This window comes from Lates calcarifer, unplaced genomic scaffold (assembly GCF_001640805.2).
Source record: "Lates calcarifer isolate ASB-BC8 unplaced genomic scaffold, TLL_Latcal_v3 _unitig_5616_quiver_586, whole genome shotgun sequence".
NCBI lineage: Eukaryota > Metazoa > Chordata > Actinopteri > Centropomidae > Lates > Lates calcarifer.
Window position 1 is genome coordinate 52,419 of NW_026117620.1, and position 24,128 is coordinate 76,546.

Genomic DNA, 24,128 nt, shown 5'->3' on the forward strand with positions numbered 1-24,128 from the left:
AAGCTTCTCCTCGGTTTTATTTCATGTGATGAAACAGGAAGTCTCTCAGCGGCGACTGGATGTGAGAGAAAAATCAGCCGGCTTTATTCACATCTACATTTTGGTTTGTGTCATTTCCTGCAGCCGTCATCCACACACTCCTCCTCGGATTCTTAGGTCTATACAACGATAAGATGAGCTCAGGTAGGATGGACTGGTTGTGCGTTTTAAAACAAAAATATCACTAGAAAAGAAACAAACAGGGCTGCACCGATCGATCGGCTGATCAGTTTCTGATCGTCACCTTCAGTTTCCACGGTCAGATCAGAGTCTGGTAACACCCACACTTTTCACATTTACCCTCCGAACAATGTGAACCAGAGAGAAGTCTCAACAAATCAGAGGAGTGACGAGGTGACGTCTCAGGTTCAATAATCATGTTTCAGAAACAGGCCAGATGATCAGATCAGTGCAGCCCTCAGTCAAACCAACTTCAGGTACTTCACCGCGTGACTCCTTAAGTCCTACATCTCCCACAATGCATTTCACACCTCCACCTCCACCCAGTGACGGGGGAGTCAAAGGAAACAGAGAAGAAGCAGGTCGGTGTCAGTCTCTGATGTTACAGTCTGTCGTTTGCTGGGACTGTCCTCGTCCTCTCCTCCTCCTCCTCCTCCTCCTCCTCCTCCTCCTCTGTTACTCCACCACCGTCTTCTGGGCCTCGTACATCTTCCCTATAGAGACCTGCAGAGAGACAGAAACAGGTCAGATGAACTGAGTGGGGGGGTTGTGGTGTTTGACCTGAGGGTGGCGCTAGAGGACAGTGGAGTGTGTTTCATGTCCAGAGCCTCGACACTGTGTTATGTCAATATTAGCCTGAGCTGTTGTCAAATAACAGAGCCAATTATGGTGTGAGGTAGCTGCACTGTACGTACAAACTGTGTGTGTGAGTGTGTGTGTGTGTGTGTGTGTGTGTGTGCTTGGGCCACAGTCCATGATCGATTTTCTCCTTTTTTCTGTACAGAAACATGACAGACTGATCTACAGAACATCACACACACACACACACACACACACACACACACACACTCTCAGATGTCCTGGACATGGAGCTGCTGTCTGTCTGTACATCAGAGTGTGTCTGAACACACAGTCCACTCGTCTGCATGAAGCCAACATGTCACAGCTGTACTGATCACAGCTGTACTGATCACAGATGTACTGATCACAGATGTATGATCACAGATGTATTGATCACAGCTGTACTGATCACAGATGTATTGATCACAGATGTATTGATCACAGATGTATGATCACAGATGTACTGATCACAGATGTATTGATCACAGATGTATTGATCACAGATGTACTGATCACAGCTGTACAGATGTTCAGTTTGTGATGTGTCTCTGTGTGGTAGTGGAGGCCTGATATTTCCACAGGTGGATGTCACCACATTGGCTCAGGTGTAGTTTTCTTTGACGCTCGTGTCTCTGTTAGTCCGTCCACAGGAGGCCACTTTTTAATTTGCCAGAACCAAACTGGTTGAACCTGTGACACCAGACGACCAGCTCTAACCTGTCTGTCCCTCTCTGTCTGTCTCTCTCTCTGTCTGTCTCCTCTCTCTCTCTCTGTCTGTCTCTCTGTCCTGGACCTTCAGGTCTCTCCTGGGACTCTCCCTCCCTCCAGATGTTCTGGATCTGGATCCTGGGGCAGATGTTTGTTTTCTCTGACTGGCCGTGCTGTTGTGATTACTGAACTGAATGTAGTGTTGTTGTGTCACTGCAGCAGCACCAGGGGGCGCACTCTGCTCACTAATACCTCTGTCTCCACCTCCTCCCACCTCAACTCCCTCTCTCTCCTCCCTCCATCAGAGAAGACCCCCTCCTCCTCCTCCCTGTGTGTGTGACGTGCTGATTGGCTGGAGTGTGGCGTTGGAGGGAGGCGGGCAGCTCTGGACCAATCAGCTGCGAGGAGGCTTGGCCCTCATGTAAATTGTTGCGGCTGTGGCTCTAAACAAAGGGATGGCCTCTCTCTCTCTCTCTCTCTGTCAGTCTGTCTTCATCTCTGCGGTGGTCTGTCCCATCCGTCTGTGTCTGTCTGTCTGTCTCTTCAGTAACAAAGTAACTAAGTACATTTCAGACATACCTCTGCAGCTTTAGTTACTTTTCAGATTCATTTTCAAATGTGGGAATAAAAATCTGATACATCAAACAATAACTGATGTTTGTGTGACTTTGACTTGGAGTATTTTTACTGTGTAATATTACTGCTTCCACCTCTGCAGTGGAGTCAGTTTTACCTTCACAGTAAATGAGAGAGTAAATGATTAAGGCTGGAAGAGGAAGCTCTGAATATCAAGACATTTCATTTAGATTATTTAATTAGAAACATGGGTCCAGATTACTCAGTTAGGACGTGAACAGCAGGTCAGCACCTAATGAAGGCAAAGCATGCTGGGATATTTAATGTGGCTGTTTGTTTTCTCCACCTCCTGTTACTCTGAGTGTCTCCTCATTTTAGGTCAGATTTAGTTTTAAGTTGATTCATCTGCATCTGGACTTTGTTTTATTTCCTTCATTTATTTTTTATTATTTTCATTGTTATTAATTGAATTTATTTGCATTTCCTTTATTATTACTGTCATCACGCTGATTACTGTGTCTCTGACTGAGTCATCTTGAAGACTCTGGTGTTCAGAGGTCAAAGGTCAAGGTCAAACGACATGTTTTAGGTCAGGAATGGGCCCCCAGAAACGCTCCCAGTGATGGTGATACAGGCCTTAATATCAGACACAGACACACACCTGTTCTTGCCAGAGAGACTGGGAGAGTATGAAGATGTATTCTTCATGCTGTAACACAATCAATTCTAACTGATACTGAAGTCATAATCTCACTTCACTGAGCTTCAGAGCAATGAGAAGCCTTCAGGAAGCAGCAGAGTCCCTGTGAGAGCACAGACTGTGGCTGTTACATGTCTGGATTTTAACTGCACATCAGATCAGTCTTAGTGAGGGTTCAGTGGAAACATATGCAGAGAGCCTGCTGAGAGCTCTCTCCTACATGAAGACGTGTTATAATGGAAAATCTAAACTTAGCCTCCTTCATATATCATCACATCCATCCACACCCGCTCACACAGAAACCCAGTAGGAGCGGCATGGAAACCACGGACACACACTCTCTGCTCTCCCCGCTGAGTCGTGACTGACTGACCTTCAGTCTTACTCCCACCAGGCAGGAGGTGGGAGATTAACATAAGACTGCTGCGCTCAGTCCAACTGATGACACAGACCGGAGACGACTCGACCAACATCACCAACATGTTACAGCAGAGGAACCCAAACGTCTCAGAGCCAGAGAGTTCAGAGTGAAGCTGAACTGTACGTCAGTTAAACACCAGAGTTCATCTCTGAGATCCAGGAGACTGAGGCAGATATCAAGAGTTAGTGTTACAGACACAGCACGTCCTGCTGCAGACGGAGAGGAGGATCATGGGTAATATACACAGTCAGAGTGCGACCTGTAAACTGCATCTACTGTATTTTATTGGTAGCTGGAAATGTTCCTGGATAACTGAAGTCTTAGAGAATCACTGTGGAAACTAAACCCAGCAGCAGAGCATCTGAGCTCTGTTTGGTCTTTAAAGACAATGTTTGGCAATGCAACGCTGCAAGTGGGCCCACAGCGTTTGCATTAACATAAGCACAAGTCATTTGGATGTTGTAGTATATCGTTGACTGTGGGTGGACGGGGAAACAGTGGAAGAGGCTGCTAATTTTAGTGAAAAGCCTCCACAGTAGTGTGTAGTTAAAAAAGAAATGCTGTGGCGAACAGCAGGAGACAGTAAAAATCGAAGTTAAAGAGCCGTTGAAAGTGGGAGGAAAGAGATGAAGCGACGGAGGGAAACCTGGAGGTGGCCAGCAGAGCGACGCACACAAAGAAAATGAGGTTTTCTCCTGCGAGAGAGAGAAAAGAGGAGGAGGGGGAAGATGAAAAGGCGGAGGGGCTCGGACGTCAGGGTGCTGTCAAACCGAAAATCACAGAGGCCTCTGAGAGAGGGAGGATGGAGATGGAGAGCTGGGGAAGCAGGAGGATGAGAGGTGCTCAGGTAGATAATAAACTGAGCATAAGCAGCGCTCCACACCATTACAGCCTTTCCATTTGTCAGCAGATGAGAGCGGAGCAGCACCAACACATTCAACGGCCGACGACTGACGACCGACTCCACAGCTCAGTGTTTAGTCCTGAAAGTCAGGCCATAAAAGAACGGGTTTATGGAGGACGAACCTGCCTCAGATCATCTCACTCACCTCTACAGGTGTTTCAGTAAAGACAGGATCAGACTGCACCACCTCCCATCATCCTCCTGTGCCGCAGGAAAACCTCTCACAAGACGTTAAGAACAATATGACGACATGATGAAAGTGTGTGACTGTCACATGTCAGATTAGAAGAAATAAAACCATTTAACCTGCTGTTTACACACACACACACACACACACACTCCTCACGCTCCAGCAGGTAAGTGTTTCTGTGGCAACCGCCCGGCCAAAAATAAAAGTGAGAAGATGAAGAGTGAGAAGAAAAAAAAACGACCACAGCACCGTCAGAGCAGGGGTGGACCCACACTGTCAACGCACACGTCGCTGTTTGTACACAACAGGGCGGCGACGAGGCTGCAGAGGAGGGCGGGTAGATCAGAGAGGGAGGGAGGGAGAAGTGGAACTGAGAGAATTAACCGAGGCGCCTCACACCGAGGTGAAACTTTTCAAGAAATGAAAACTTCACACCTTTCATCTCCTTTCATTTCTCTCTCCCTCGTCTGTAGCTGGGCTTTTAGCTGGTTTATCAGTTTTCACAAACTCAGTTGCCTGAAGCTCAAAACAAAAAAACACACAGTTTACTCAGTTCAGCTCTGCTCTTCTAAAACCTTTCATTTCTCCAGGGGAGACTGACGGAGCTGCTCTCATTACTGAGTCACCGTTACATCTCAGACCACAGTCAGCCGTCAGGAGATACGGCAGGTCGTCCCTGACCAGGACTCCAACAGGATCAAATCCACGTTTCTGACAGTCAGACAGGTCCCGGTCTCTTACTGTGCTCCCTGAGAGTGAACCTGAGAGGACCCGGCTGTGATCAGACACTTAGCAAAGACAGTCCATTAAACACAGAGCCACAAAGGACCCGAGTGCTCAGGAGGTGAAAGGTCAGAGAGCAGAGGTCAGGCTCGTCTCAGAGGGCACAGGATGACCGCAAATTAGCAATGCTAACGCTAGCAGCTAAAAGACCATCATTATTCGAGTTCAAAAGGTCAAACAGTTGAGTTATGTTTGTGAAGAGTCTACATGAGCCGTGACAGGAGGTGGACTTTTAATCTGAAGTAAGGAGTCAGGAGCAGAAACCCTGCAGACTGGACAGAGGAGCATGGATTATATTGGAACTTGCATTGGTGTCATCTCCACTGACTAGAAACCTAACATGGACCTGGTCTCCTGCAGCCTGAGCTCTGATGGTTTTACTGAGGAAGCTCATGACGTTTAATGAAGACGACTTTATCCCCAGAGCATCTTTAATCTGCTGCACCAGTCACTGATCGCCGCAGCGCCTTGCTCAAGGACACTTCAGCAGGGGTGGGGGAGTGTTCTGAAGGACGACGTCTCTGCTCCTCCACACATCCCGCTGCTTTGTTTCACACTGATCCAACCAATGACATCTCTCCATCCCCATCCTTCCCCTTAACCCCCCCGTGTCCCTTAATGTGTCCTCTGCTTACCTGCTGAGTGTGTGTGTGTGTGTGTGTGTGTGTGAGGCCTGCGCTGTCAAATCCTCTCATTTTATTTCTATCCCTCTCTCTGTCTTCGTCCTCTGCCATCTCTGTGTTGCTGTGCTGGTGGAGCATCTGAACGTCCCTGTGAAACGTCCTGTGTGTGTTTTCCAAAGTGCCACAGTCTCTGGCTGCGACTCCTCTTTAAATATTCATGCACGTTCAGGAGCCCTCGTTTACTCCACTATGTCTTTCTCTGCATCTCTGCCTTTCCCTCCTCCTCTGTTTTATCGCTCTTGATAAATGCAGGACTAAAACCACATAAACAGCGTCAGTGACGCAGAAACCAAACTTTAACTCACTGGTTTTTTAGAACACAGCCTCATTCAGCTGCTGACCTTTACCTCTCTCTCTCTTCAGCTGAGATTTAAGAATCTTTATCGGCATCTCTGTCAAAAGTCACCGCAGCCAAAGCAACGTATCAGTCTATAATGATGATATGAGAATAATAGAGAGTATTGATCCCTCCTTCTCTTTGTCTCTCCTCATCTGTTCACTTCAGTCCATTTCAATTCTAAACCTGTGCCTTTAAAAACACTGCTTCAAGCCAAATGAAATAACAGAGTGAGTGATACAGAGTCAGACTGGACTAAAACTGATCTCCTGAAAGCAGCTTTACTGGACTGCATTCAGAAACAGGTTTACTCAGCCCTCCATAAACACAGCCTCATGTTATGCACATGTGCAGCGAGGCCCCAAAGCCATCGCTCACCTGCACACACCATGAAGGAGGTGTCAGGTCCGACATCTGTCAACATCTGACCAATCACAGCTCAGAGCAGGCGCTGCTGCATACTTCACTTTCACCTCATCACCAGCTCTGGTTCTCTTATACACGTTCTATTTTATTCTCACTCATATTGAATACTCTCTAACAACAGTTTTCAGTCTGTTTTTGTATGACTGTAGTGTGTATCTCTGGCACAGGATGAAATAACAAACCAGATGTTTCTGAAACAAAACATCACAGGTTCCTGCATCAGACACAAACACCCACTAACATACTGTACTATATAGGTCCACTTCAGTCTGGAACTGACACACACACAGGTTGGTGCAATAAGAACCTCCCTCTGCTGTGTGTGTGTGCGTGTGTGAGCACCAGACATTTTAAAAACGAACCAATGAAAGCCCCCCCCCTCCTGCTGTTACTGTGTCCTTGTGTGACCTTGGAAATCCCCTTCACTTCAAGTCCCGCCCACCAGCCTTAACGAGCTCGTTTGCTCCGTCACTCGTCCCGTTAATTGGCTGCAATGACTAAGAAGAAGGCCCCGCCCACTCCACAAGCAGCTGTCCACCAATCAGGGCGCAGTTAGAGAGTAATTAAAGGTGATTAGGCTGCAGCGTCATGGTCACTCCCATCATGGAGCCGGACAGAAAACACACACACACACACACACACACACACTCTCAGTGTAACAGTAATGAGGAGTTTCTTTGAAAAGCTGCCGTTTCTTAACCTTAATTTTTTCACTCTGAGCACACACTAATTAGGGAGTGAGAAGAGATGAAGGCAAACTGTTCTCACATATCAGAGAAATCCAACAGTGTGTGTGTGTGTGTGTGTGTGTGTGTGCAGAGTTCCCTCAGCAGCCAGACTCTGCTGTGATCTCCCGTTTCAGTCCGTCGCACCGAGAGACAGAGAGGAGGCACAGAAGATGAAAGGAGGAGGAAGAGGAGAGGAAGGAGAAAGAGGAGGAAATGTGGAGGATAGCTGGTTAGAAATTGCAAGAGCTGTTCCGCTCCCATTGTTCTGTTTCCTCTTTTCCTCCAGTTTCTTCTTCACGTCCTCTTTGATTCCTGATTTTTCTTTCTGTTCTTCATCAAATCCAGGAGGAATATTATCTGACAGGATTCAGACAAAACTGCTAATAATCATAGAGTTGTTTTTATTTCTGCATTTATTCTAATGTCTGTTCCCTGAAAAAAATCTGAGAAACAAAATATATCACTACCAGACTCCATTAACAAAAACAGGGATTTAACCAGGAGCTGCTGGAATACCACTGCCTCCATCTGTTAGTGTGTCTGTGTTACTGTGAGACTCTCAGTGGTGGAAGAAGTAATCAGATACTTTACTGAAGTAAAAGTACCACACAGTAACACAGACACACTAACAGATGGAGGCTGTAGCTCCTGAGTTCTGCTCGGTAAAATTTCCATTTTTGTCAATGGAGTCTGGTGATGTATACCGAATGTTTCTGGTTTCTTCCTCTGGTTAAAATGAGTGAAGTTAGCAGTGCTAAACTTATATTAGTTATTTCCTAATTAATGTTTATTAGTGTGAAGCTTTATCCTGTAGGTTAATGAGCTCTCTCCACTGACTGGACTCTGATCAGTTGATTGCAGCTCGTTAAAAATCAATAGTTTGACTAATTCAGCAGTAGTTTGTGAAAAATCAGTCTGTCTCAGCTGTTATTTAGCAGCATCACAACAATCAATATCAATCAATAATCCACACTTCAGATCTTCTGCTGCTCGGCTCATTTTTCAGGAGCCACAGGTTGTCAGCGTTAATTAGACTTCATTAATGTGAATGTTAATGAATTCAGCAGATGACATTAAAAACTGTAGAGTTTCTGGCTTCTGGTCCAACATCAGCTGATCTCAGACCTGTACTGAATCTCTGACCTGTAGTTATTTTACACCATGACTGTCACAGGGTGCGTTCAGGAGCAGCAGACATCTGGACGTTCAGACTCTGCTGTCTCACTATCACAGCACTGCAGAGAAACAGACGAGAAAACTCGGAAAAACACTTGCACACACGCACGTCAATACGGCCGGGCCGAGGAAAATGAGAAGCAGAGATTTTGAGAGAAGAGAATCGATCGACCGGTTGGGAATCTGCTGAAGAGGAGAAAGAGAAACAGAGCGAAAGAGACTCGAGGAAAGTCCAGAACAAAATAAGTGAAGCACAGAGTGACTCATACAGAGAGTCCTTCCAGTCTGAGGTTATTCAATGACAGTCCACTTCAGACTAATGGAGGACAGGCATTGATCCACAGATGACTGGTATTTTTGAACCTGTTACTTCCTACCAGACTCCATTGATACAAAAACAGGGATTTAACCAGGAGCTGCTGGAATACCACTGCCTCCATCTGTTAGTGTGTCTGTGTTACTGTGAGACCTTCAGTGGTGGAAGAAGTAATCAGATACTTTACTGGAGTAAAAGTACCACACAGTAACACAAACAACTGAGGCAACAGTATTCCAACAGCTCCTGTAAAATTCCTGTTTTTGTCAATGGAGTCTGGTAGAGATATAGTGACGTTTTGCGTCAAACAAAAAGGATTACATTCCATTGGATTACATTACAGCAGCTGCTCATGGTACAATGTTCTTCTTCAACCTTTAACCACGGAGGCAACAGATCGCCTCCTCTCATTTACCACCTTCATCCTCCTCTTCCTCTCTAGTCTCTAACTTTTGTCCTTGCATCACATTGCCTTCTCCAGTCAATGGATTTCATCATGCACTGTGTGTGTGTGTGTGTGTGTGTGTGTGTGTGGTGGAGGATGGAGGCTCATCATTGCATCAGACCCAGATTTCTAAGAATAGAAGAAAAACAAACAAACAAATGAAAGAACCAGGGAGGAATGAGAAAATACTGTATATTACTGAACTGGTGGATGCTGTATAATCTCACTGCAGCGTTTAGGTTCACTTCTAAAATCGAGCAAGAGTCCACTTATCTATTGACAGAACACCGACAGTTAACACTTACATAGCAGCAAAGCAATCAACAAGCTAAATCACATTTCCACCTCTCGTCCTGTTACAGCAGCAGAGACACAATAAACTATCATTCTGAATTACTGTCAAACTGCAAACATTTCCAGGAATCCTGTTGCAATCTCATCAGACACATTTCTGAGCCTTTTAATTAGCTTTCCTCTCAAATACCACTGATTAAAGTTGTCAGTCTTCGACACGTCCAGCACCCAGGAGGATTTCATGTTCTGCCAATGGTCAGGACTCACGGGACATGTCGTCGAATGGTTGTTTTAGCTTATTAAAAGTTTCTCCATAACTGTCTCTGCTGCTCTCTGGTTTGTTTTATTTAAACCTAGATTCTTTATCACAGATTTAGAACAGGATTAGTGGATTTTCTCTGGATAGATGAAATAACTTCTGTTGAAGTTTACACTATAAAATGGTGCAAGGATTAAGAGATAGTGTAATTCAGTGGCTGCACATGTAATTGACTAACTCAGAAAAGTTCCTCTTTAAGTTGCTGTTAATAGAGCCGTCAGTCGTCCTAGACGGGCTGCGAGCCGAGCTGCCGCTAACGTTTGCTCAGCTTCTTTCTCTGGTAACTTAAGTTCCAAACGTTCAGGAGGTTTTTACCAGGAGCCGAATTCTCCTCAGAGGTCTCCTCCTCTCTAACACAAACAGCAGCTGATTCAGTCTGTTAAAAACACTTCATGAAGCAGGTTCATGTTAAAAATCAGTGATTTTCTGATGTAGTTTGGAAGAGCTGCGCTGCTGCTAACGCTAACTTCAGATCCTGACGTCTGATGATTAAAATCCTTCATCTGGTTAGAACAGAAAGTTAATAATGACCACGCTCTATAAGGTGTGTCTTAAAAATGAGGCTTAAACTGGATGAAAAGTCAGTTTTGATGGCTTCTGCTGACCAAATGAAACGGAGCGTATTCAACCTTTAAGAGGATCCAGAGAGAAGAGGTGGACAAAACGTTGTTTTTCAATTCTTCTCCCTTTTAAACAGAAGCTGTAAATGATTCATGGTGTTTCACTGTAACACAGTGAAATTATAATATATATATATATATATATATATAAATTATTATAAGAGTTAGCTTCATGTTTCCCAAATAAAAAAGTGCATTTATGAGTCAGTACTTAAAAAGCACAGGTGATTCGATCCTCACACACACCTACATGAGTAAAGGTGATGACATGTTACTGTAATAATACTCTGTACTGTTTAACTCCAGCAGTGACGTGGAGCGAGGCTTCATGCGTCTGTTGTGCTTCTCTGACCCCCCAAAAACCCGATCTCTGATTCAGTAATGTGCTATTTTTAAAGCTGTGCTGAGCAGCTCTGCTCGTTGGCAGCTTCTGAGGGAAGCGAGGGATGACGGTTTGAATGTTTGAAGGCTTCAGTAGTCAGAAATCAATACTCCAGACTTCAATACTCGCAGAGTTTGTGGGGATGGTGATGATGGGAGGAGCAAAAGAGACCAGAGGAGATGAGAGAGGAGAAAGATCTGATGCTGCAGAGTCGAGTTCTCTCTGACTCTTCTTGTGCTGCTGAAGAGATATTTTGGATTTCACTTTTATGTTTTCACCCGTCGCTTGTTCAGAGTGCAGAAATTAACTGAGCTAAGCAGCCACTGTTTTGCACAAGGCAACCCCAAAATACAACGGCAACTGTTCCTGAGCCGCTCTGATTACAGCCATGATCCCTGTCTGCTCTGAGAGGCAACTCTCAGTCAGAATTAGTGGAAGTGAAACTGAAGAGGCACAAACCAGGAAAAGTCCAGTCCAGTTTCAAATACACAAGAGCAAATAAACCACACAAACACACAACAGATAAAAATAAAACACATTGTGTGTTGTATAACGTTGCCATGAGTCACGTCTCTAAAAACTTTTACTGTGGCTTTTGTTTAAATATTACAATAATTAATTATTATAATAACTATTTAATGTGTAACTTGTTTTATGTGTCACTTTTTCATTCTACCATTACTTTTAACTGGTTTATGTGTCATTTCATTTGTTGCCTTGATTTTTTTGTTATTTTATTAATCGTCTTTTTGATCGTTTTCTTGCTTTTTTTTTCTTTGTCCTTCTTTGTGAAACACTTTGAAAAAGCACTTTCTGAAAGACAATTCAATGATTATTATTATCTTCACAAACATTACAGGACATCAGAGGCCTGATGCTGAACCACAGGTGCTGAAGACAATGAACCAAAGACTAAGTACAACCCCTCTGAGCCTCTCTGTAACCTGTTAAACTAGTTCAAGTTGATGACGATGGAAATGCACCTGCTGATATTTTTCTTCCTAACATACGTTTCTATGCAGACGATACTCTCAGTTATCCTTTGTCTGTCTTTGATGCTGCTGTTCAGATATTCATTCTTCACACAGACCTTTGTAGCTGCTTTGATCTATATTTATTTAGCTGTATTCTGTGGCTATATTGTTGTTTTTTATGTGCTGCTTTCTCTCTGTGAAGGCATCGGCTTCTCAGGTCTCTTAATCTCAGTGAGACTTCTTGATTAAAGAAATTAGATAACAACACCCATGTGCTGTAGAACAAACACAAAACAAATAAAGTCAGGATTGCTGTGAGAATTTAAAACAAATGGCAGATTTTCTGGAGGATAAGGATTTCGTTTGTTAGGCTCTTCTGAATTCACGGTGATTATCAAACCAGCATCTGCCCTCACAAATAAGTGGAAATGTATAAATAAGTGTGTGTGATAATTAGATCCTTTATGAAACTTGTCTGTGACGACTCGTGCTGAGAACTGAACCTTTCAAAATGACCGTAAAGTTGAATCGACATCTCTCTGAAACAATTTTCCAACATATATCTGAGATAAAATGATGCATCGCTCCTGCTCTCTGTTCTTTTAGTCAGATTTTGAGTTAGACCTGTGCTCCTCCGCCGCCTCCCCCTCCTGCCTCAGTGTAATGTTTCATAAAGCACAGGGAGAGGAGGGGGAGGAGGGAGTAAAAACCTGTCTGCTTTTATCCACCTGAACAGCTCTCTCCTCTTTTTTAATAGTGTGTTTTTCAGTATGTGGTCATTTACAGTGTGTGTTACTGTGTGTGTGCGTGACTGAAGCTCGGTAAAGCTACCGACGACCGCGGGGCAGCGAGGTGAAAAAGCAGCAATCACGGCATGGGATTTCTGAAGGATGGAGGGAGGAAGGCTGGGGGATTTTCACACATCGAAAAAGATGGATGAAGATGAGGGGAGAGGTGGGAGAGGAGGGGAGAGGGGAAGGGTAAGAGCGAGGTGAAGAGGAGGAGGTGATGCAGGCTTTTCACGCAGGGTGTTGCCCTACTTTTCAGTGCAGCTCGTGTCTGGTTCAGGCTTTCCCAAAACCTCTGGCTTCCCCAGAAACGAGCAGGAGCAGAGCCCAAACTGCGTCAGAGAAGGAAACTGCAGGGAAACGGATCTCACAGGTGAAGTCCTGTGTCAGTAAACATGACACTGGTTTGTTGCAGTTATTTAATGACGTGTGAAATAAAAAGACTCTGTACTGTGGATTCTATCTGTGAATTATGACCTCTGTGGAAGGAAGAGTTATTGCTTAAAGACATCAAACTCTTCTCCGACTCATAAAAGACGTGATGCAGATATTTTTAGACTTACACTTTAAACTTCCATAAATCTGCATGATCCAAAATATTAGTAAGAGAAAGAGTAATAACAATAATAGAAAAAAACCGCTAGCTAACAGGCTAATAATTAACTGAACAAGAGAACGATCTGTGTGTTTTGATCCTCCACAAAGACTGGACCATCACACACACACTTTATAGAAATGCAGACACTCCTTCATGAGGGCAGACAGTGAGAGCTGCTTCACTGCTGTGAAACTCAATCCAGTTTCAGTCATTATGTGTCTGTCTGGCTGCAGGAAACATTTCACTGAGGGAGAAAATGAAAAACTACAACAACAAATCTCTACACGGCTAAAAATAAGTTAAAGAACAAAACAGCAGGTTTCAGACACTGTCCTGAGAGTACAGCAGGAATGTTTATTCATGTTTCCTCTGGCGAAAGCTGCAGGTGATTCAGGTAATGATGTGGAGGAGAAGTTACAGAATCAGCAAATATCAAGCTGTTTATTTTACTCCATTTATCCTGGAGGGAAACGTTCTCTGACACATCCTGCTGCTCAACAGGAAGTCAGAGGAGGTTTCTGAATCAGAGTTACACTGAAGCAAACACGTGTGCAGGATTACCAGCCTTCTTTATCCTCCTGTCTTCTCTAAATGAACTCCAGTCTAAGTCATTCTGAGGGTATTTCTCTCACTCTCTCTCTTTCTGTTTTAATTCACTGCTCAGTTGTCAAGGTTAAAGAAAAACACACACACATCCATTCAGGAGGTTGTGGAGCCTCGAGTTATGAGTTAACCTCGACTTCAATCCTAATGTGAGCGAAGCAGATTTGCCTGTTTGGAGAGTTAGAAAGAGCTCAGAGCAGAAACTCTGCTGCCACTTTCAAAGCATCAGAAGTCGAGAGGGAAGTTTGGGGATTTGAGGCTGCTGCTGGGCAAATTTCCACAATTAACACCGAGAAGAAACATGAGAGAAGAAGCAGAGCTGCACCTGATGATTATTTTCATTACTGATTAAACTGTTAGACCAAAGCCTCACAGTGTCTTTTACATTTGAGCCACTGGACTCATTGAATCTGCAGCAGAGATCTCACTTGGTTTGGGTCCATTAACCCCTCCTCTGACGAGGTTCACTTCAAACTAACCTGCACTTGAATGAACCTGCTCCTGGCTTCTGAACCCGGCAGGAAACTCCAGCGTTTCATCTAAACGTTGGACACATCCTCTGTGTGTTTACTGAACTCAGAGGTCCCATCTCCCCCCCAACACACACGCCTCCCCCATCTCCCCCCGAGAGCTGTAACTGGGCCAGTTTCCCTCTGACCTGGCAGGTATAACTCACCGCTCCGTGTGGCATTTCATCTCAATTGAGCCAAAATGGCCGAAGGCTGTGTTACATTGCGGTGACATTAAGCAGCAGTAATCTGTGAGAAATGGCTCTTCAGAGGCCACAAACACACACACACACACACACACACACACACACAGATGATGAACTGAAGCCATAACATTAACAAGTCCTACAAATATAGTATTTCTGTTTCTACGTGTGTGTGTGTGCAGAGAGTAAATCCAGCTGAAGAGGGACACACACTCTGAGACCAGTTGCATCCATCCATCATGCAAAATTCAACAACCCAGCTCTCGTTACTCCTCCTCTGCTTCCCTTCTTTCTCTCATGTCCATTCACATTTTTACAACTTCTTCCCTTCTCTCCCTCTCGATTCGCCTCACAATCCTCACACACTCACACAAACACACACTCTGCCTCGCTCATTAAACACAACACTGGTTTGGTTTCTCCTCGACCAACAGAGGCGGCTCTGCAGCTGCAATCCATCATCTTTACTCCCTAACTAAGTTACAAAGGCACAAACACACACACTCAGAGATATGCACTTCAACACACACACACACCACACACACAGTGTTAATGTGGAGGCACAAAGACACAATTAAGAGTAAACTAAAGTTGTGAGTCTCACACAGTCAGTGATACACAGCCAGCAGATGAATTCATACGACAGAAACACACTGAGAGAGCAGAGGTTCCAGTGGAGGCCTGACTGTGATCAGAGTCCTTCATGGTGGCTGCTCTTAATGTCAGTGCAATAAAACCTTTCAGAGTAAAAATATATCAAACATCTGCTCAACGAGCAGAAACCTGAGTCCTCCTCCACTGAATGGAAATTTAACGTTAAGCTGCTCAACTCGTCTGAAAGTAAGAAAACCAGACCAGAGTCACTGCATCGTTGTTGTCGCGCTCGTTAGCAACCGCCTTTTTTAAGACACGTAAAAGCTTCAAACATCAGGAGTGGGGGATTTACTGACCCATTTTATGTCGGAGAATAAAACCTGAAAATGTCTTGAGCTGTGTTAAACCACAGACCTTATTTCAGACATTTAACCAGAAACACACTGACAACAGGAAGAGCTAACATGCTAACATGCTAACTGACTTCCTGGTTTTGGGACTCTTTATTCTATTATATATTTTGATCCTGTAAATCTGATTATTACAGAGCCACTAAAGTGACTAACTCCTGCAGTGAGAGATGTTTTCCAGAGCGATAATAAACCTGTCAGCTTCAGTTAGTCATGGATGGACTGCTTCTGCATTAAACCAACAAAACATTTCTGCTGTGTGTGTGTGTGTGTGTGTGTGTGCCGGTATGAGATATTTCATTTAACGTGCACCGCCTGCCTCCACCCCTCCCCTCTGTGTCTTATATAACACACTGTATGGATCTGTGCACAGGGGAGGAAACCTAAAGCCAGGGAGCAGCGAACACACGCAGCCTCATCCTCGAGGAGTGTGTACGTTCGAGTGTGTGATATGGATTTTTCCACAAAGCCTGTAGTATTACAGCAGGGGCTGTAACAAGGTGCATTCTCCTCCTCTGATGCATTTAATCCACGAGTCAGTGTGGGCGAGATGCAGAGGAGAAAACACACACAGACGGCTCCCATTAAGTCAAACAGGACCCGAACAAACATAAAACACGATAAAGCCTGCAGGTCTGACGGTGCACACTGTACTGTTTCTACTGATACACCCCCGCCCCCCCGCACAGCGCCCCAGCCTCCAGAGACTCAGGACAAACCCAGATTATTATCACGCCTCCTCACAAATGTCAGTATGTAAATTTGATCATTAAACTTGACTCCAGTAAACTGTGTGTGTGTGTGTGTGTGTGTGTGATGCATTTAAACACCTACATGACTCATGAATCCTCCCACTGTTATAACCTATGCACACACATTTGTTTAGTTGTGTGTGCATGAACAAACGCGTGTGTGTGTGTGTGAGATGAAAAGGCAGTAAGAGAGAGGCAGACAATCCTCCGCTGGGATTGGCCGAGAGGCTGCTGATGCATTATGGGAACAAAGTGACCAGCAGTGAGGTGATTAGACTGGAGCTGCCGCGGTAATGAGGGTGTGTGTGTGTGTGTGTGTACGACAGGTGGTCAGTCAGTAAACAGGTGTTCATCTGCATTCTGGTCAACCTGGTTAACCTGAGAGTGTGTGTGTGTGTGTGTGTGTGTGTGTGTGTGTGTGTGTGTGTGTGTGTGTGAGACCTGTCTCTGTATCAGTGCCAGTGTCTGCCGTCCCTCCTCCATCAGTCTCTCCACAGTTTTTGGATCCTCCACTTTCCTGTTGGCCCTGAAGGCATCACGCACCCGCCGCAGTGCATAGGTCCTGCAACACAAACACACACACACACACTTTAGTTTCATTCAATCCATTTACAGAGAAAAAAAGCCAATACTGAGCAGTAAAGAAAAGACAGGGGATAATAACAACAACAAATATGTGCAGTCGAGACACAAAAACCCTCTGAGGGCTTTCTGAACGCAAACAACAAACCAAACACAAAGTTTAAACACAAAACCCTCAACTGCACCAGAGGTGGGACGGAAAAATAAAACCAAAAAAGAAAACAGAAAGAAAAAGACAAATTAGAGCAGATGAGATCAAAACAAACCTCAAGGCAGCAGAGTAAAACAAAGAGCAGCAGCTGACGGAGCAGCGAATCTGAAACAAGTGGAGTCACTACTCAAAGAGCTGAAACTGACAGAGTCAGTAGTTAGAGGGCCTCAGGGGGCTGGAGCAGGACAGGATGTGACGTGGTGCAGGTCCAGTCTGAGGGAGGACTGTGGCGTCGCTCGCTGGATGAGACGCCCTGCGACTTCTCCTCCTCCCCAAAATGAAGCTGCAGCTGTAGGGTGAGTTTGGAGTTGCAGATGGAGCTGACAGAACAGGAGGGACGACTCCTCCTCCTCTGGGAGGCGGAGCACTGCACAGGGTCAGTGTCCGAGCTCCCTGCTTGCTCCTCGTACTCCTCACCACAGCTTCAGCTCAGTTTTGCAGACAGAGAGGCAGCAGATGAAACAGTGTTGTTCTGTGGTCAGAGGCGGAGGTCAGTGGGACTCGCTCATTTCATTTCCTGCAGCTTCTCACCAGAAAACACAAAGCAGGAGCCGGAGCGGACTCCGATCAATAACCTGCTCACTGACACAGGGGGAGAGTGTGTGTGTGTGTGTGAGTGAGTGTGTAGCAGTCGGTTTCTGTTGGAGTGTGTGTCTGTATGATACATGTGTAGTCTAATGACGTGTGTGTGGGTGTGTTGAGCTTCCCTGATATTCCTGAATTTCTTTCTTGTGCAGCTTTTGTCTTCATGTCCTGAAGCTCTGATGAAGACTTCATACGACTGCATCCACAGTAAACAGGGAATTCACTTTGTAATCAGATTACCCATCCGTCACTCTCAGCTGTGACTGTGGTCTGTCACAGTGTCTTTCTCCTTCAGTAATCCATCAGCAGGTTTACACAAACAGGTTCAACAACCAAAGACACAGAAAACAATCATCAGTCTGTCAGAGAAGAATCCTAAAGGAAATGATGGTTGGAAATGATGCAACAGTAACATAAAGTGCTACTGTGATAAAATAAGTGAATAAATTAATTCCCAAACAGACTCGAAAGTGAAACATGGACGTGAGTGTGAAACATTTCCTGGTGGACGTGTTTTTATTCTGCAGCAGAGCAGCTGGGGTAAAATCTAAACGTGGGCGTCAGAAATCTGCCTGACTGGACCCTGAGTAACCTCAGCCACAAACAGCGCTTCAGGTTTTTCTTTCTTTGTTTCGGCTGGAGGCCTCGGCGGCCGCGGAGTCCGGTGGCTACGGTCCAGAATAATAAGCTGCAGATGAGGAGGTAAATCAGAGCAGACAAATTGGAAACACTGAGGAATTTTCTGGCAGGAGTGGCCGAAATGAAAATGATTATCGCTTTAATTTCCAGCTCTTTTTCTTGATGGACTCGGGCCTCATTACAGCTGGCAGCTCCTCTGATGTGGAGGAGGAAACTACAACATCGACCTTGGGAAGTTACAACACCGCCCGGCAAACACATCCATCTTCTCCGTCTCTGAGTCCTGAGCTTTAGACTTAAGACAGAAACTACAGACGTAATGCATCAGATCTACATGACGTGGTTAAAGACGGCGAGGACGTGACGAGGGAAGGAAGGAAGAGAAGGGAAGGAAGGAACTGAAGACGCGAGGACAGAGGAAAGAGGAAAGGGAGGAAGGGAAGGATGGAAAAAAGAAGGAATATAAGGAAGTAAACTAGGAAGTAGGAAACTAGAAGGAGGAAAGAAAAGAAGAGGTAAGAAGAGAAGAGAGTAAACGAGGAGACAGAGGAGGGAGGAAAGAAAACAAGGAAGGAAAAAGGTAAAAAAGAAAGAGGGAATGAAGGTGAGGAGGAGTGATGATCTCTGACAGATGGAGGTGAGTTTGTCTTTCAAACATCCGGCTCAGCGGGACTGAAGACGAAGCCTTCAGGCTCCTCCATCACACTGACTCAGCTAATGGACTCAGCATAATGAGCCCGGCCGCTAACGAGCAAAACAAAAGACGGAGAGGAGGAAGAAAAAGAACAACAAAGAGATTAGAAAGAAGAGAAAATGATCAACAGCCTCAGCGACGTCTTCTCCGGACAGGAAGTCACACATGATGATGGACCGAGGGCGGCGGCGTTTTACAAAGTCAGAGTTAACTTTAAAGGCCCTAACATTTCCCAACATCCACACCAGACTCCACTGAAAACAGGAGCTGCTGGAATACCACGGCCTCCATCTGTTACTGTGTTATGGTGCTTGGTTGCACACTGGTGGATTTAAAGCTGCTGTTAAATAATATTATTGTGCTTTTTCTTGCGATGAGACAGGCCTACTGTCAGCAGATGAAACCTGCCAACCATTATTTATTTATTTAGCCAAACACTGCTGTGTTTCTTCAGCTAATTTGGAGTGACAGACATGAAGAAAGAGAGATGCTCCCCTGTCCTCTTAGATGATATTTTCTTAAACTTGTGAGCGAGTGCGTCTTGTCACTGAAACTTCAGAGGGAATCATCTCGTATGATCTTTTGGAAGATGAGTAAAGAGAGGAGGAGGAGGAGGAGGAGGGAGGAGAGTGGACAGGAAGAAAGGAGGGAGGTGAAGAGAGGCAGAGAGGAGATTTCCACTGTTACTTATTCATCAGAAGCTTCTGTCATGTCCTGATGAGTTGACAGCTTTTTACCACACACACTCTGATGATGACATTGTGTTTGACTGAATCCACCGGGGAGAGTTATTTTTAATATAGAAGAAGACAGAGACATAAGGAGGACAGGGAGGAGAGACAGAATTAGCCTCAGCTCACATGAAGACAAAAACACTGAATCAGTTGATTTGCTGTTGTTTTGTTGTTGTTCCTGTGCAGAGAGGTGACCTACTTCTGACAGTCCTCCTCCACCTACTCCTTCCTCCTCTCTTCCTCCATCTTTCCCTGTTTCTAACACACCTGAGGGATTCTGCATCCTGCAGGGTTTTTCCAAAAAGGTGCTTTTGAGGCAGCGCTGGGAAAAAGTACGGAAGACCAGGAAAACAGAGAGAGTGGGAATTATAGAAATAAAGTTCCTCAGTTTTTCTTTCTTTGTTTTCTTGAGGAGGCAGGAATGATACAAATGTCCACGATCTTATATCACGATACGACACAGACATGAGACTCGTCTCTACGCCGCAAAGCAACACAACTAACAACCAACAACCGCCTGGAAAACACCACAAACTGCAGCAGGAAGATGCATGAATCCTAGGAGAATAAGGCTGCTAACGTCCCTGTCCAGCAGCGCTCCGGTTAGTTCATGTGTCTGAGAAATAAAAACATTTCCTCCCTAAAATCAATGAAATAACCAGGAAAAATATCATTATCAATCATTTTAGCAGCGCAGCAGAGAGCTGAGCTTTCAGCTGAAAGCAGCTAATCTACTGTTACATTACTACTGTCACCAAATATACCCACAGAAAAACAACACAAACAAAACCATCAATAACAAAACAACAAACTGAGAAACTGCTTCAAATGCTGCAAATTCAAATATTCAGGGACTTCAAGGACATCCTGAATTAGCATTAACATTTTTCACATTATCTAAAAAAAAAAAAGTATGTTATTACAGTGAGTTATTTAATGTTGTGTTTCTTCTTGTAGGTGAATCCAAGTGTGGTCTACAACTCCAGGTCTTTTTATGGTTAATATATTCTCCAGTGCTCTGACTCTTGTTTTACATCCATCTATTATTTGTTCCATCCTTCAGGGTCTTTCCTCAGCTCATTTTATCCATCCATGTTTCTGTTTTTCAATAAATCCTCCCTACAGCTCATTTTGTTTTTGCATCTGCTCGTGTTGTTGTTCTTCTTCGCTCATAGGAAAGTTTAGTGTAAGACTCGGCCTCCTGCACGTCTCTGTGGATGCTTTCATTTATTGTACTCAACATTTTCCAGTTTTAAAATAATAAGTTTTCCATGTTCATAAAACCACACAGACGCCAGATTTGTGTTTAAATTTGATTTCTGTGTTTATGTTGTGTTTCCTGTTTCTGTTAGCTGCTGCGTGATCTAATTTTCCTGCAGAGAATCATGAATGTTTCATCTCACTTCTGTTTATTTCCATCTCTCTCTCTCTCTCTCTCTCTCTCTGACAAAGCTCTCCAAATTCAGCCAAACTCTCCCACCCTTCCTCGCAGGAAGTGCTGCGAGCGCCTGTTATTGTAGTCAGAATGAGAGGAGGGAGAGAGAGACAACAAAATACAGCCTGCAGCAACGTCTGGCATATTCAGGTCATCCCACAACAATCCAACAAGTTACACCCAGACACACTGTTTCACTGTTTTCACCACAAACTGCTGCTCATGACGGATTAAGACGTGCTCTGTAGCGCTGTCTGATGTCCGTGTAGAGCGCCCTCTGTTATGACAGTTGAAGACGCTGTCCCAAACTCACCCTAACCACACACACACACACAGAGGCAAGCTTCACCCAGCGGTGCTAAGAAACACCCTCGACTCTACACTGACAACAACTGTGACTGCTGCAGGAGAAAGTGGTGGAGAGGAGGAAAAGGACAAAGTGGATGAAGACGAGGGAATGGAAATGAGACGTATAGATTAAACATTTGATGCACTGGCTGGAGACCAGAGCTTCTTGGCCTCCAGAGCAGAGTTTGTGGAGATAAAGTGAGTTTTAAACGCTCAGACTGTGACGGCTGGAGGAGGATGTTTGATGAGAACCCAGAGGCTGCTCATATACACACAGAGAAGAGAGGACAGTCAAAGTCCAGGTGAATCAGACCTGGTGTTTTCTGAGTCTCAGTGTCTGGTCTGGATGAGTCTTCAGAGCTTGTTGGAAACAGAGAGGGACTCCTGCTCTGAGAGGATCAGGGAACCACAAACCAGAACAGTGTGGACTGAGAACGCCTCGTGTGCAGGGAGGGTGACAAAGGACCAGAAGCCTGAATGACTGAGTTCAGACCCAGAAGTCTCTCTGCAGGCAGCACTAGAGACTAGATTAGATTCAGGCGGCCATGTTTAGCCAGCAGACCGAGAGCCAGCTTTCTCAGAGGTGAGAGATGAAGATTATGTCAAATAAAGTCCAAACACAAGCAGCTGCAGAAGAACTTTGTCTGTTCATGATGCACAGACTAAAACTGACAAAATGCTGCTTAAATAAAGAACAAACTGATCAAAGAATGAGTGAACAAGATTATTAATATGACCACATATCTGACACGTCAGCCAGAGCGAGAACATTCACTGAGAATCTGTCTCAGCCTCGATCACTACAGAGTCCTGATGAAATGAAAACACAGAGCTGATTAATGAGTTCTTACCCATTCAGGAAAGTTTCACAGTAATGGTGAGAAATTCTTTCAACAGAAAGGCACCTGAGGACAAAATAAATTCACCATCATCTCCTCTAACACTCACCACTCTCACAGAGAACTGAATAGAAATGTATTCATAACAGTTTAACAGGAGGAAGGGGAAGCAGCAGTGAAGGAGAAGGCTACAGCAGCTCTGCAGTTAGATAATTGAAAATGCAGGTCAATATAAACTGATTTAAAGACATCATGTAATAAAATAAACAGGTGCAGCTTCAGCAGATTAAATTCAATATTAATCCAATATGAGTCTTTTCAAGCTTTTCAAACAGCATTAGCTTCAACAACAGTGGGCCGGATCGATGTCCAGAATAAATGCAGAGCGTGTCACCATCATTAAGGCAGAACACACTGAGGCCTGATGGGATCTGAGCAGCAGGAGGCCTGCAGACAAATCAGGTCAGTGGTCAGGAACAAACTAGGCCACGGACTCTGGCTCTGAACCACTGCTGAGTTTACAACAGCACACTCACTAATAAAGCCTCTGACCTCTGTGTCCAACACACTGCTGCCCAGTTCCACTCCAATCTGCTGAGACTTATGGTCCTTAATCAGAAAATCAGACACCTCACAGACCCAGGGAGGAACTCACACACTCATTTCTTCATTCACAGTTCAAAGAGCTCCACAGCCTCCAAAATAACATCAAGCTGAATCAAAACCTCTCTGTGACCTTAGTGAACCGACAGAAAATCAACCAGCAAATATGTTGGTAATTAAATTATTGATTTGATACAGATTAAAGTCTGTGCAAAGGATGCTGGGAGTCCAGGAAGACACAGAGAAATGCAGACTGGACACTACAGTGACTCACTGTCACACAGTGGTATTAAACGGTGTGACAGGCTGGTTAGCATGCTAACTAAACAGCTGTTAATGCTAACACTGGCTATGTAGCGATAGCAAACACTTACATATAACACCTATAAATAATAATAACATTGATACACTTTATTTGTATGGCGCCTTTAATGCAAGAACAGCAGCTCAAAGTGGTTTACAATAAAGACTTCACATGAAAACAGATATAAAGACAGAAATATACTGACATAATTAATGGAAACACCAGATTTAATAATACATAACAAATACACTTGATAATATATCATCAATAAGATTTAAATACATTTTAAATGGAGTACATAGTATACATGACGTGGATGGAAAAGTAAATAATAATCCCCTGTTATCTAAAGGTACACTGTGAGTGAAAACCGCCGGAATGGTCCTTTAAATCACCACAAACCGCTAAAAACACAACAAACTCCCACAGTCTCACTCACTGATCAGCGAACACACAACACAATCCACCACATGACTAACAGGAGTTACAGTACAACTGCTCTGCACAGATGTCGAGTTTCGGTTCGTTCAATAACAGTTACATGACTCTTTCCGGAGGCTAATGTAAACACAACCGTTAGCTGCTACATTAGCATCTGACAGCCGCCGACAGCCGGTTTAAACCGCCCAGCAGGACCAGTGAGATCAGTCACAGTTTATCTCTTACCTGTAGTTGTAAGATGGGAACTTAGTGCTCTCTTTCAGCATCATCCTGTACAGAGAAATCACCTGCGCTCGTGCGGACGCCGCCATGGTGCTACGAACAGCGCTGCTCCGCGACGGTTTCAACTCAGGACCCTTAATCACGTCTGTCCAAAGAGCGCCTGTTTACTTTTCTTTTTTCGCGCGTCCTCCTGTGCTCGATTATTTTAA

General features: G+C 44.5%; 1 protein-coding gene across 1 annotated transcript; it reads right to left on the reverse strand.

Moving 5' to 3' along the window:
* LOC108874823 (LYR motif-containing protein 4B) lies at positions 1 to 24,073 on the reverse strand. The gene is made up of 3 exons (XM_018663366.2): positions 23,923 to 24,073; positions 16,724 to 16,844; positions 1 to 723 (listed from the first exon to the last, which is right to left on the reverse strand). Exons 1-3 carry the CDS (start codon positions 24,006 to 24,008, stop codon positions 676 to 678), a joined length of 255 nt encoding a protein of 84 aa, XP_018518882.1. The 5' UTR covers positions 24,009 to 24,073; the 3' UTR covers positions 1 to 675.
* Between the last annotated feature and the right edge of the window lie 55 nt (positions 24,074 to 24,128).

Excerpts from the sequence above, each read along its gene's own strand:
- LOC108874823 (XM_018663366.2), bottom strand. The coding sequence starts at position 24,008 with ATGGCGGCGTCCGCACGAGCGCAGGTGATTTCTCTGTACAGGATGATG. Across the intron at positions 16,845-23,922 it reads TTCCCATCTTACAACTACAG|GACCTATGCACTGCGGCGGG; the intron begins GTAAGAGATAAA and ends TTTGTGTTGCAG. Across the intron at positions 724-16,723 it reads TGGCACTGATACAGAGACAG|GTCTCTATAGGGAAGATGTA; the intron begins GTCTCACACACA and ends GTCTCTCTGCAG.